Genomic DNA, 13740 nt, shown 5'->3' with positions numbered 1-13740 from the left:
AGTGACCTCGGAGGTCACTGGTGTAAAGAGAGTACATCGTGGTGGGTTACAGGTATCACTGGGGATACCTGATATAGTTTACGCAATGGCAGCGGCTAAGTTGCCTGGAACGTGCAACATCTAGTAATTTCGAAGGGAAATCGTTTTAAATATGAATCAGTGGTTAAGAGTTTTTAACGGCGGAAAATGTCCCGAAAATTAATTATTTGTCCATCAGTTCACAAAATGTATAAAAGGGTACTGCTACGTCTACTTCAAATGAAAATTCAATTTCAAACAATACTTTTACGAAAACGATTGAATTACAGAAACACATTTCATCAGCAATGAAAAAATATGACTAATACTATTTGAAAATTGGACTCATGGGCAAAGAAGAATCTCACTACACAGGGCCTCAGTGTTATATATTCAGATGTACCCGCAAAAAAGCGCGATGAAACCATGAAACCAAACTTAACAGCGGGAATTTTATACTTTGAAGGGCTAGGCCGCTAGGTGACACATCAAATGTAACACCGATTTTTTGTCAATGTTATGTTATTAGTTCCATGTAATATTGTCACATATCAAGCAACAATTCCAGATTCTGTGCTACTACTGAGAAGTTTCTAAAAACCGAAAAATACCCCAATTATACTTATTCGAGACCCCGAGACAATAAAATACCTAATTTGTTCTATCTAATGCTAAACATATGATCAATTTCTTATTAATAAAATTCTTATCAATATCCAGTTTTTTAAAGGGTTCACTGTGGTCTGTAAAATCTAATCTGTTTAAAATCTGTTTTAACCAACTGTCACACCCCTGTGAACAACAACCCTCATAAGTCAAATCTTGTACGAACTAAGGACTAACGAGGTCTTACCTTTTAACGTGTGATTCCTAACACAGGGAATAGACTACAGCAAATGGATGCTAAGATGTTTCTGTGTCACATTTCAAGTTCAAAGTTGTGAATAGTATTTATTGTTGAAGTTTTGTTTCAATTTTAATATTAAAGTATTTTAATATTATAAGTATGCCATTCAATGATTCTCAACACGGAATGGTCTGAGGCTATGCCTCATGAGGGCTCAATATGCAAACGTAGAATGTGTACATCTGATTCAACTTTTAAAAAGTTCTTGATATAAGTACATTCTCATATTCTGTATGTTACCGAACCAGGCTTGAAATAAATTCACAAAAGGAAATGTTTCATGAAGCAAACTTCTTCCTAATTTAGAAAACTACACTATAATAAAATTTTTTGGACCAACAAAATTTAAAACATGTTATATAATTAATTAAAAGGTATAAAATATTCACAGTTTCGATTTACTTTCTGCCTAAATGAGGTCTTTAAACTAACCACACTACCAATTCTAATGAGTAAAATCTTAACTCCTAATTTCAATCACTTTAATAAATAATTGAAAATATATTCATTTGGGTTCTTCGATAGTTGCTGTAGCTAGATTCGTCATTTTTGGATATTTATAGTTTTTTTTGGTCAGCTTTTCTTGTGCCCAAAGAATTAGTTTCAGCAGGGTAGATATTTTTGACGTTGTAGTTTCTTGGTGTTCCATTTTGAGGATAGCAGCATTCACTTCACTAACGACCTAGAAATTGACATGAATTAGCAAATTCCACAATCACTAACCGAGTTTTCAGCTATTTGCTTAAACAACTTCTCTGGAGATTCAACAGTTCGACCAAAATATGTAAATTATGTTAGATTGAACCTGGAAGGTCATACAGCTGTACGCAGATGATACCATTCTGTTAAACCTATCTGTTCATAACATCAAAAATTATATCAGCTCAGGCTTAATATATCTATCAAATTGACTCATCAACCACAAACTGGCATTGGAGATAAAAAAATGATCATACATGAGCATCACAAAGAAGAAACAATACATTAACAAATCATTAAGTTTCGAGTCTAGTGAAATAGGAAAAAAAATTGCCTCCTGCAATAGAAATTTTGAGAAAACTGGGCTTCTATATTCCAAGACATCTACTTTGTTCATGATAATTTTCACTCAGCCATAGTCACTTCCAATGTTTATGTCCTATGGTTTGGTAAGTATCATAAATATGTGAATCCACTGTCTGTTCAAAAAATAAGATGAATTTTAAAACAAGGAGTTCCAGAAGGCTCTCCGCTATCTCTGATTCTCTGTAATATATACTGCCATGATATATACAATCACAACTTGGAAGACAAGAATGAATTTAATGAAAACCTTTACATCTTACAGTGTGCAGATGACACTGCCTTAGTTTCACACAACCACACAGAACAACGTTCTGGTTCAATAAATGGAGATTGAGACCAAACCCGGAAAAATCATATTTTATCATTTTTCATCACAACCCTTCAGAGACGCTACCAATAATAAACATCAACAACGAAATGGTAGAAGCAGGTTATCAGTAAAATATTTGGGAGTTAACATTGACCACAAAATCAACTTGAACAGCCATACAAAAATGACTAAAAAGAAATGGATCAATAGAGGAAAACACTTTCGGAGTCTGACATTTAAAAATCAACACTAAAACTCCAACTATAATATATAAAATGATATGTCGTCCACTTCTCGAACATGCACATGTAATTTATTCAAGTTGTCATAATCCTGCATTAAATAATCTCCAAACAACTGAAACGTCTACACTAAGGAGAATTACCAAAATGCGTTACCCTCAGAACATACTTCACAATCCCTCAAACGCACTGCTTTATAGAACTACAAAAGTGAAACCTATAAAGGAGAGACTATCAGACCTAGGAAACCGCATTGCCGAAAATGAAACTACAGGCATTATGAAGGAAAGAGTTGAAGGACAACCATCCAAATTCAAATACCCGGAAAAAACTATTTGGGAATCATCAAATCACTCATAATTTATAATTTTTTTTTGTTAGAAATATAATATACCTCAAATCTATTATGTAAGCATATGTAAAAATCACTGCAAATATTCAATTGTACACTGGCTGAACGACTTCCGTCGATGGCCCTTTGGTATTCACCAATAAGCGACATTTATTATTATTATTTATTTTTCTCAAAATTTATTCGTTTATTCATCAATTTCTATTGTGTTCGCTTGCGCCAGCTTTTGTTTTCAATCCTCGAAACAGTTCCGCACTTTTTAGCTGAGATCTCTCAACAATTCAGTTTTCATCTCCGCAATCGTCGCAAAACACCGTTCTTCCATGGGTCTCTTCAATCTTGGTAACAGGAAAATGTCTCAGGGGGCCATATCTGGTGAATACAGTGGCCAAGGCATGATTACGGTGTTGTTTTTGGCCAACAAATTACGAACAAGAAATGACGAGGGAGCACCTGCATTGTAGTGATGCAAAAGCCCATTAATTGTTGTTCCACAACATTTTTTTTTTGTATTGCTTGTCGCAAACGGCGAATAACTTCAAAATAATACTTTTTGTTGACCATCCATGTGGCAAGAACTCCTGATGCACTATGCCTGTGTAAGAAAACTGAGCAAAACCTATAAAATCGAACTTGGCGTGCTTTTTTGGCTTGGTTCTCCTGGGCTCATCCATTGGGCCACTTGGGCTTTGGTTTCAATATTATAAGCATATTATCCATGATTCGTCACCAGTCATTACCCTTTCAAGCAAATCTGGATCGCCGTGGGCATCATTCAACAATTCCTGAGCGTGATAAGCTTGTACAACTGGTAAAATTTTTTCTGACTACTCAAGAGTACAATCACTGTATGCTACTGTCAACACTTCAAGTGTCTTAGAGCACTTAAGTTGATTTTTCACCTAAAATTTGATGTAAATCATTGGATCCATTATTTCAATAACAGAAAATTGCCTAAAACGCAAAACAGTAACTTTTATGCCTCTCACTAACACACTAAACCCAAGAAACTGAACATATGTTCGAGACAAGTGTACCAACATAAAAAAATTGCTTATCGAATGTACCTAGCCCGCGAAATTTGAACATTCACCTTATTTTTTGAACAGTTCACGTACACCAAAAAATCAGGTTTTCTCTTAGAATTCATACAACACTAATGAAATTAATATATACACCCATGACACCTTGAGATATATTTTGTATGCTGTAGAGGAATTATAATTCATAACTCTTTACCTCATTCAGTAAAAAGATAGCACCAACAAAAAATTTATGAGGTCATGAAAAATGTTTCATTGTTCAGGAAATGTGTGAAAATTTGTATGTGTGTGATGTGTATCAATTGGTATAACAAATTGATGGATGTAGCCGTTACTACGTGGTAGGAGATCATAATGAAAAGAGAAATGGAAATTTAAATGTTTTTTACCACTTTTAATTGTAACTAACGTTAATGCAGTTTCGTCCTATATGGACATTCTCAAACTTATACAATAAAACGTATAAGTTTGAGAATGTCTATATAGGACGAAACTGCAGTATCGTTAGTTACAATTAAAAGTGGTAAAAACATAGAAATTTTCATTTCTCTTTTCATAATTAGTATAACATTGTTATAATGTCTATAATGAAATTTGATATAACATTCTTTCATATTTCAATTGAAGGGGTTATATTTTTTAGGAGTGATTAATTTTTGGGAAAGAAAGTTTTTGGCTTTCTACTACTACATCTTGATACAAAAAAAAAGAAGGATGAGAGAGTCTTCCAAAGAAAGGAAGGAAGTAACTCTATACATGGATGTGTAGATCATGCAAAGAAGTAACTTTCAGACACAAACTGAAAGAAAGTCCTCCTTTTTTTGTATCAAGATGGAGTAGTAGAAAGTCAAAAACTTTCTTTCCCAAAAATACTTTCATACTTCAAGCCTAAATATTTTCGTTTCATAATTCTTGTTTCTTATCGATTGAGGTACTTTTCTTGCTCTCTCAAGATTGAATACACACATCATCAATTGATATTCACGTAAAAATGATTGTACATGTTTCAGTCCGCTTCTGGTGTTTCATGATTGGCAACACTGATATTCAACATATAATATTAAGAAGACATGTAATTATTGTGATTTCTTTGAAAAATTTTGAATCTTATCACATTCAATAAAATGATTCATTATTTTTGTTATACAGCACCTGAAATTGATACTATGAAATCCAAAAACAAGCACCAGAAATGGAATACTGTTCTCTACGCATATTGACATCTTCAGCAGATGTAATTAGGGAGTAAAATATTTTTTTCAATTGTCATTAGTTATAGTGCTAGGCAAATACAATAATAATATTATGTATATGGTGAATGGTGTATGTGTGTGCGTAAATGTCAATAACATAGTTTCCATTACACATTTTTTTCATTTTGACTCATGTTTAAAGTTTTGATTGCTGAATCAAGGGACTGAAGACAGAAATAGGAACGTGAACTAAAGTTTCCAACAACCTTTGTCTGTTCAGTTTCAAATTATTTTCAGGCAAAATTTATAAATTTATGGACTAACTAGACTTTTCAGTGGTATATATTACGCAGTAACTTTTTAGTTTACCGCATAAAACTTATTCATTTTTCAGATTGGGAAACACATATTTTCAGTAAATGTTTAATTTGGAGATTTTTCTTCTTACTTTTAGTAGTTATTTTCAAGATATATTGTTTTATACCCTCATACTGCTGACATAAAAAATATCTTAGAAAGACAACAGAGTCCAATATCTATCTCTATATGGCAAATTAAAATTGGGTAAGACAAGCAGGCAGATAAATCAATGATTTTTCTAAAATTTGAAAATTATTACTCCACCTTTTGTCTATGAGATGGGGCAAGCAAATCACCGAAAGGACAAGTCAAAGGTTCTTCAAAAGCCAAAAGAGCAACTGTTCTTTCCAGTTCAGATAACACAGATGGGTTGTCTTCCCCGGCTTCACTCAGATGACTTTGAGCAAAGGCAAGAGCTTCTTCTATCCTATTATTCCTGATAAGTTCAATTAGATGGAGTTGCTGAAAAAAACATTCAAATGAGAAAATAATGAAAATCAATCCATTATTATGTAAGTTAATGTTTTTTATCTAAATTCTCCTTGAAAATATAATTTTCACAATATAAATTGTATTCAAGACTCGTTTCACTACATGGTAGTTTCATCAGTTGATCTTGTACATTAAACTAGTCTACAATGACTTTTTTATAACAGCAAGCAGTTAACAAATCAATTAGACAAATAATTAATTGTGAAAAAACAGATACACACGAATAAATTTTCAAATATTTTTGTGGGCGAATAATGTACACAACAATCAAGTATACCCACAAGGGCTGTATGTTGACTTTAATGTTAACAGAATAAAGAAGCTGGAAAAAATTACTTTTGGTGGTGTACCCATACATCAGCGAACATACAAGACATAGACTGAAAAAACACACTCTGTATTCAACAGTTTGTAGTCATATATATATATATGACTTCAACATTTACCTGTAGATGAAAATATAAATGTCTATCATTATCCAGCATCTCAGGATGTAACTGGTTGATAAGGGCTGTGGCTTCTTGTATTTTACCAGTCATAATGGCATCTCTGATGCGAGTCCTGTCATCCAAGGAACGCAAGTCAACAGAGGGGACAATGCCCGATTCTTGCTGGAATTTTTCTGCAGCCTCCTGAAAACCTTCTAAAATACGTGTTAATATTTTTGGCCTATAATTATGAATATCCCTTACCTGTGACTAGATAATTCATGATAAGTTTATTCATATCACTTTGACAGAGGTTGTCCTCATTCAATATTCGTAACCAGTCTTCCTTTGTTGCAAGTTCGTGTTTTTCAACGTAGCTCATTATCTAATGGTTTATTTGTTTTTGCTTTATAAAAGAAAATAATGACGATACCATCACAAAAGTCAAAACAACTACGACTGTGAGTTGTCAAAATGGCGTCAAATTGGCAAATACCTCAGAGTAATGATCACCAACATAACATGGTTATGTCGATGGTAATGACACAGATTAAATTTAATCTGTGGTAATGATATAAAAAATACGTATGTTCTTTGTTATTTCCAGGGTAGGGTCCGAAAGTAACCGGAAGTTTTGACAGCGGTTACCTAAAAAACCATGAATTGGTTATTTTCAGAACACATTCGATTTTCAGAAGCTTCTTCAGCTGGACTAGGCTAGACCAGTTCAACTGTGGAAGCATATGTCACAGTAGAAAGTTGATGCTATATATACTGTGCTACTGTTGTAGTGAAACGCATATTGAAAATAAATTCTATATTGCGAAAATTTGTGAATATTATTATGTATTAATAATTTCCATCAAAAAACCATATCAGTGTATTCAGAATTGAAAACGGGTTTTCCACTTTTCAGTCACGTACTTTCAATAATAGTCCATTGGTTATATGCTGCCTTCACACAATATTTGGAAAACTAGCTATATATTAGCGAATAGATCAACAGTACATATGATAGTGGACCTCATCTGACCTGGAGGAGTAATGAGCCTTTTTCCTGAGAATAGTACTGCGAAAGTGTCACGAGAGGCAGCACTATAGTAGTAGGGACAAACATAAAACTATTCACATGTAAAAGTATTGTTTACGTACTAATAATTTATTATTTAAAAATATAAATCTGATATAAAAAATTATTTTGTGCCAGTATAATGCCAACAAAGCATTGCTGTTTTGCGAATTGTACGTCGAAGAATCGATATCCGGAAGAAAACGTGTTTTTTATACCATTTATAAAACCTCATATTAATGAGGTTAGATGTAAGAAAGGGATACATGTTTCGAGGAGAGTGGATTTAACAGTGCGAAAAATAAATAAATATTCATATGTATGCTCTAAACATGAAATGAATAGTAAATTTTTCATAATTAATTAATATTGATTAGAATGAGATATAACCTCAATCGTTTATTGAATTATAATCATTTATTATATTTAATTAAATTTATTTCATTTCCCTCTATATTTGATTCATATTTCAATCGGAAATAAATCTTTAATTCATAATTATTTTGAATTTCTTTTATCACAGTTTGAATCTACCGCTACTCTCTTACTTGAGTCTGTATTAATTCACTTTTTTCCAGTTACTTTCAAATCACGGCATGCAAGCCAATGTTTTATGTTACAACATTGTTATCCTTTACAGCGACAAATTTTAGTTTTGCTCCAGGAACATCTTCTTCTGTTAAAAACATTCTTTACTTTACCATATGTTTACATGAGAATTAGGCAGTGTTTGTCTCTACCGAACTACTAGCGCCGCTAGTGAGTGATTTTTCGTACTTCAGGAAAGAGGTTCATTACACCAATTAGAAAGCTGAGCATCCACTACAGTTAATATTAACAAACACTTTAGACATTTGAACATAGGTAATGAACCTACCTTCATTTACACGAGATGTAGGTACTACATTGATAAGTAACTATGTTGAGAAATGAAATGCGTCTGGTTAAGAAAGTTGTCTAGGTCATCGGAAAACAAACTGGAAAGCCTACAAAGCAGACCTGGAAATTTATTTAGACTGGATATGTTTTGTGATAATAGATTTCACAGACTTGGAGTTAGCAGCAGACCGATTAATGGAAGCTATTATCTCTATAAGGAACATTGTCCTATCGTCAACTAGAGATCGACCAGGAATGTTTCCTGGTTTAATGAAGACTTGGCACGGATGAGACAACAAACTTCTAAAAACTTTAACCAAAAACAACAAAGCTCCGAAGAAATCTAAGGATACTGTTGGAGAAGACAATGCGAGAAAGTCGAACAGACCCCAAGTATGCGCCGGATTCTATTAGAGAGACTCTATGGAATCTCAGGTCTTGATAAACAATCTTGAAACAAATACCAAGGAGCACACAAAAACAGGAGGAGTGGTCAGAAATTACAAATCTAGTCTGGAGTTCTGGATAAATTTATAACTGTAGACTCCTAAAAGGGCGTTCATGGAGGGGTGTCAGAGCCAATGGAAAGTAATTGATTTGGAGAAAATCAAATAGGCCATAAACTCATTTCAACTTCATAAGTCGCTGGAGTCAAATGGCATTTGCTCAGTAATGATGTCGGTACTGTGGATAACTGTAGAAAATCTCTGTTGGAATAACACTTTTTAAGGTATTATTTCCTTCACCTTACACGTGATTGACCCCGAATACTGCTACTCATTCAACTATCGTTTTAGTATTATATTCTAAATATCGCATTGTTTCAGTCAACATTACGTTCATGATAAGTATTTTGAGAAAAATATTATATTTCGTAAAAATTTCTCAATACAAAAAGACACTTAACACTTTTATTGTTTTCCTTGAATTTTGCAGCGTCACCTTGCGGCAAAGGCTTTTTAGAATTATCTACTGTATTCAAACAACAACTCAAACTTATAAAAATTCACCATTATAAAAATTCACTATTAAATAAATTCAATAGAAAAATAATAACCAATGCAAACTAGTGAAGATATGAAATAGGACCTGTTCAAAATAGTACAGCAGGGTTATTCTGCTAAAAAGCTACAAAAGTAACAATAGCTGTACCAAGTTGGTTTCAACAGTATAACAATTTTGAAATAAATCTCATGTTGTCATATCTACAAATAACAGTTTTTTGCAGTCTACAAAATCGTTATAGTCGCGCCCAGTAGATGTGCGTTAGTTAGAAGACTATGAGCACCGTATGAGAGCGCGAGTGGGAGAGATAGAGAGAGAGAGAGAGAGAGAGAGAGAGAGAGAGAGAGAGAGAGAGAGAGAGAGAGATGATTCAATGCAAATTATAGAACCACTATCTTCTTACTCGTAAGGGTTAATGATTCATTCTGTCACATTCAGGGTGAAATCAATTCTTCTCTTTTTTTTAAAAAAAAATGGTAGCAGGTGGTATTGTCTTATACAATTACGTTTGAAAAATCTTATTGGAATTGATAATGTTATAAATTTCAAATTCGTTGTATCATGAAATTATTTTCATTTTTTTCATGAAATTATGCATATCAGTCAATTGATATTATCAGAAAAATAATTTTTTTTGGTATAATTGAAGTGACGCAAATAGAATTGATCAGATATATATATCATTGTTTTCAATATTGATCTACTTGAAGTGACACTTATAATATGAGCCAAAAATAAATCATTCTTCAGATATTCCAATGACTATGTTCACGTGGTACCTATCCTTAAACTTGATTTCTAACAGCTGATGTTACTAAAACCAATGGTAATGCCTGTGTAAACACGATTGGTAAACCTTTAGGAAAGGACTAGCGTCAATGCTGCATTTGAGAATATAAATTCCCAAATGTGTCAATATATACAAATATGTTAATAATATTTTTTAATTTTCAACTTGTATTGATATTACAATTTTTAATTTTTTTGGTTGTTGCTTGTATATTATTTCTTTGTAATTTCAGTTTTTTGTTTAATGAAAATTATTATTTTTCGGTTAATCTTTTTAATTTTTTATAAATTCTTCCAGGGATTTCAAATAAATTTATATTATATTAGACAATGGAAATCAGAACTGTTTCAGAATATTGAAATTTTTGGTTTCGTCTAAGAAATAGTAAAATAGGAATTCCTGGGGAAACTGCATTTTCATTTCTTCTCGGAATATATGTTGTAACTAATATAAAGTAACTAATGTGGCCACAGATAAAAAGTATTCTTGCTATCACAAAAGGTATTCAGCCCATACGTATGAAATACTTGAATACTAAATGACTATGACCTAATACATTTTTGAAAACTTTTTCTCTGTGATTCATTGATTTTGTCTCTATGCAATTATTAAGACGGCACCTGCCTCGATTCAATAACCTCCGGAATACTCAAAACAAAATTTAGTGTGCTAGCTTTAGTTGTATTTCTAATTTTGAATGTCAAGACTGTATGACAGCATATTTAGTGAAATCGAATGGCAAAAGACAAAACTGAAAAACCTTTGGTGTAGAATAAATCCAAAACACACACTTTTCCTAAATACCAGAACTGCGATACTCTTCTTGACGCGAGTTTTACCAACGAAGTAGGCGTCTTCAGGATATGAAGTAAACAGTTTTCAAACCATCAAAGTAGTTGATCTTCCTGGGTCCATCATTTGCGTTTGACGGATTTCACCAGAAGAAAAGATTTTCGTAGGTGGCTCATTAGAAAATTTCGCCAAAATAATGAAATTTCCAAAAAAAATTGTGGTGTAATGAAAGTAGATTTACCAATATCCTGTTGAACCAATATGGTTCAACAGGAATACACATTATCACTGCCGACAAGGAAAACTGCCAAAAACACACTATTTCAAGAGCAAGTATTTGTTTAAGAAATGATGAAAGACAATTTGAACATTTAAAGCGATATCGTGTGAGACTGTAACTTAAACAATGTAACGCGAGGCCGTTATGATGTTCATTTTCTATTATTATTATTATTTCGTTACATTGTCTTTCGCAACTGTTTCTTTCTCAATGTGGTGTGTTAGGATTAACTATGTGCTTGCAATGATATTCAGAAATTTTATTTCTCATTAAAATAAAAGTTAAATGATGGAATTTTGATGAAGTGTTTTTTAGAAGAAACGTCGAGAAATACAGGGTGTAACTGAATAAGTGTAAAACATTTAAGGAGGTGATTCCTCATCGAAAAAAAGATAGGATTTTTCATATAAAGAAACTTCATTGGAGCATCCCTCGTTGAGATACAGCCCCCAGTTGTTCCTAAAATAATTTTTTGCTGCGAACTGCTTTATTTTGGGCAGAAAACCCAAGAGACATTTTTTGTTTAGAATGAAACAGGCTATCGGAAATAAATTTTTAAATGGTAAACAAATAATAAGACAAAAAGTTACATTGGAAATAAATTTTAGTGGTTGCGTTTTCCACCCCTTACAACCATGGGGTGAACCAAATAAATTTCTGACTAAGTGTCTTTTTGGTAGTACAAAACGTCAGGTTTATTTCAATATTGTAACTTTTTTAGTGCTTGTGAAAAAAATTGTTATACAAATTTTATGTACCCCCTTTAAGGGGCTGTATCTTAACAAGGGATGCTCCAATGAAATTTCTTTATATGAAAGATCCTATCTTTTTTTCGATGAGGAATCACCTCCTTGAATGTTTTACACTTATTTAGTGACACCCTGTATTTGTGTTGTATATGTCAATGAATTTGTTATTACAATGACTACCAAAATGTATAAAACAATTACAGGTCCGTAATAAAAATATATATTGATGATGTATTTCAATGAACGAAACGTCGCATTGAGAAATGGGTTGAACCAGATTATGAAAAACATGAAATGAAGCGAATAGTTCCTCTATCATCTCTGATATTATTGAAAATGGAAGCAGTAGAACAAAAAACAGAATCTGTGATTTTCAGTGTTTTGCAAATATCTCAGATATAATGAAAATTTGATTTCGCAGTTAGTTTGTGCTTGAAAAATCAGTTGAAAAAAGCCTTTTTCCTTTTGTCATGTGCTACTCTAAACCTGTCAAATTTGACATTTTTTTATCAAAGAAAAAAGTTGCTCGGTTTCCAATTTCATACCCTTGATCGAAATTTGGACTCTCTTCGACTTTTTTTTCAATTTTTTAAATTTTTCGACTCTATAGCTTTATCGATTCGAACGAAACATGATTCAAATTTCATCATTTTGATGAATACGAGACTTGAATATCATATCTTGCTCAGAAAATACCCGCATTGACCTGTTACCAGGTCAACCGATGTTGGCACATCGGTAGAAGTGCTGCATCCGGGTATAGGAGAAACAACTTGAATGGGAACTTGGATAGGGTTGGACTGATTAATACCAACAGTCTTTGCAGGTGACCTTACAGGTCTTTGCAGGTTGTTTTCATTATTAGCAATCACTGTATCTTCCACATACACTGGTGTCGAGTCCTTATTCTTTTGAAGAATGTCTTCTACCAAGAAGTCTTCATCAGTAAAGATTCCCGGATTTAATGGATGTATCCCAGTGTTTTTGAATCCACTTGTTGCTTTAGCAATGGTAGCAACTAATGAGTAAGCTTTGTTAAAAAGCTCGGCTACATCATATGGTGTTATCTTCACTAAGTTCTTAGACTTCATGAACAAATCACACTCCCTCTTATATGCAGATTTCAATGGTGAATAAAATACTACATCTAAAGGCTGAAGCCTATGCGATGTATGCGGTGGTAAGGAAACCATAACCACTCCATTCTCCCTGCAAAAGGCATAAGCCTCAGCGGAGCAATGTGTGCTGTGGTTGTCTAATATGAGAAGCATTTTGTTCTCTACACTTGTGTGAGTAAATTCAGCGAAGTGTTGTAACCAAGTTAAAAACAGCTCTTCATTTATCCATCCAGTCTTTGAACAGCCGTAGATTGATCCTGGTGGCCCATTTTTTTCCAACAACTGGGACATACGCGTCCTTGGAAAAATGAACGTAGGAGGGACGTAGGACCCCCCTGTGCTCATGGCACATACAACGGTAATGTTTTTGCCTCTTTCCCAGCTGGTAATGGAGCCAACACGTTTTTGCCCCCTCTCTGCTAAAATTAGACCAGGGTCCTGCACTGTCGTTATCCCTGTTTCATCAACATTCCATATGTTTGTATCCTTGAACTTATATTTATCAACTGCTTCTTCCAAATTACTAAAAAAACGATTGACTTCTTGTTTGTTAAACCCTACAGCTCTTTCTACACTTGTGGCTTCAGGTTTTCTAACACTTATCTTGTGTCTTTGCATAAAACCATACATCCAGTCTAAGCCAGCCAT

At 33.3% G+C, this 13740-nt stretch overlaps 2 protein-coding genes across 2 annotated transcripts; both read right to left on the bottom strand.

Moving 5' to 3' along the window:
• Positions 1–1223: 1223 nt before the first annotated feature.
• Positions 1224–6956, bottom strand: Hou (GID complex subunit 8 homolog protein Houki). The gene is made up of 4 exons (XM_023159936.2): positions 6675–6956; positions 6429–6625; positions 5755–5952; positions 1224–1607 (listed from the first exon to the last, which is right to left on the bottom strand). Exons 1-4 carry the CDS (start codon positions 6790–6792, stop codon positions 1431–1433), a joined length of 690 nt encoding a protein of 229 aa, XP_023015704.2. The 5' UTR covers positions 6793–6956; the 3' UTR covers positions 1224–1430.
• Positions 6957–12648: 5692 nt separating this feature from the next.
• LOC141486393 (uncharacterized) lies at positions 12649–13740 on the bottom strand. Its single transcript, XM_074184272.1, has one exon. The coding sequence runs from the start codon at positions 13738–13740 to the stop codon at positions 12649–12651; it is 1092 nt and encodes a 363-aa protein (XP_074040373.1).

The sequence above is a fragment of the Leptinotarsa decemlineata genome, unplaced genomic scaffold (genome assembly GCF_025532065.1).
Source record: "Leptinotarsa decemlineata unplaced genomic scaffold, Ldec_3_MD MMD2_tig00026354_RagTag_RagTag, whole genome shotgun sequence".
NCBI classification, from domain to species: Eukaryota; Metazoa; Arthropoda; class Insecta; order Coleoptera; family Chrysomelidae; genus Leptinotarsa; species Leptinotarsa decemlineata.
The sequence above is the reverse complement of the archived record's forward strand: the minus strand, read 5'-3'. Positions and strand labels throughout refer to the sequence as shown.

What these genes read in the sequence shown, in the direction of transcription:
- Hou (XM_023159936.2), bottom strand. Translation starts at nt 6,792, where the DNA reads ATGAGCTACGTTGAAAAACACGAACTTGCAACAAAGGAAGACTGGTTA. An exon ending in CATGAATTATCTAGTCACAG is followed by an intron (nt 6,626 to 6,674) that starts GTAAGGGATATT and finishes CACGTATTTTAG; the next exon opens with AAGGTTTTCAGGAGGCTGCA. An exon ending in ATTTATATTTTCATCTACAG is followed by an intron (nt 5,953 to 6,428) that starts GTAAATGTTGAA and finishes TGTTTTTTTCAG; the next exon opens with CAACTCCATCTAATTGAACT.
- LOC141486393 (XM_074184272.1), bottom strand. Translation starts at nt 13,740, where the DNA reads ATGGCTGGCTTAGACTGGATGTATGGTTTTATGCAAAGACACAAGATA.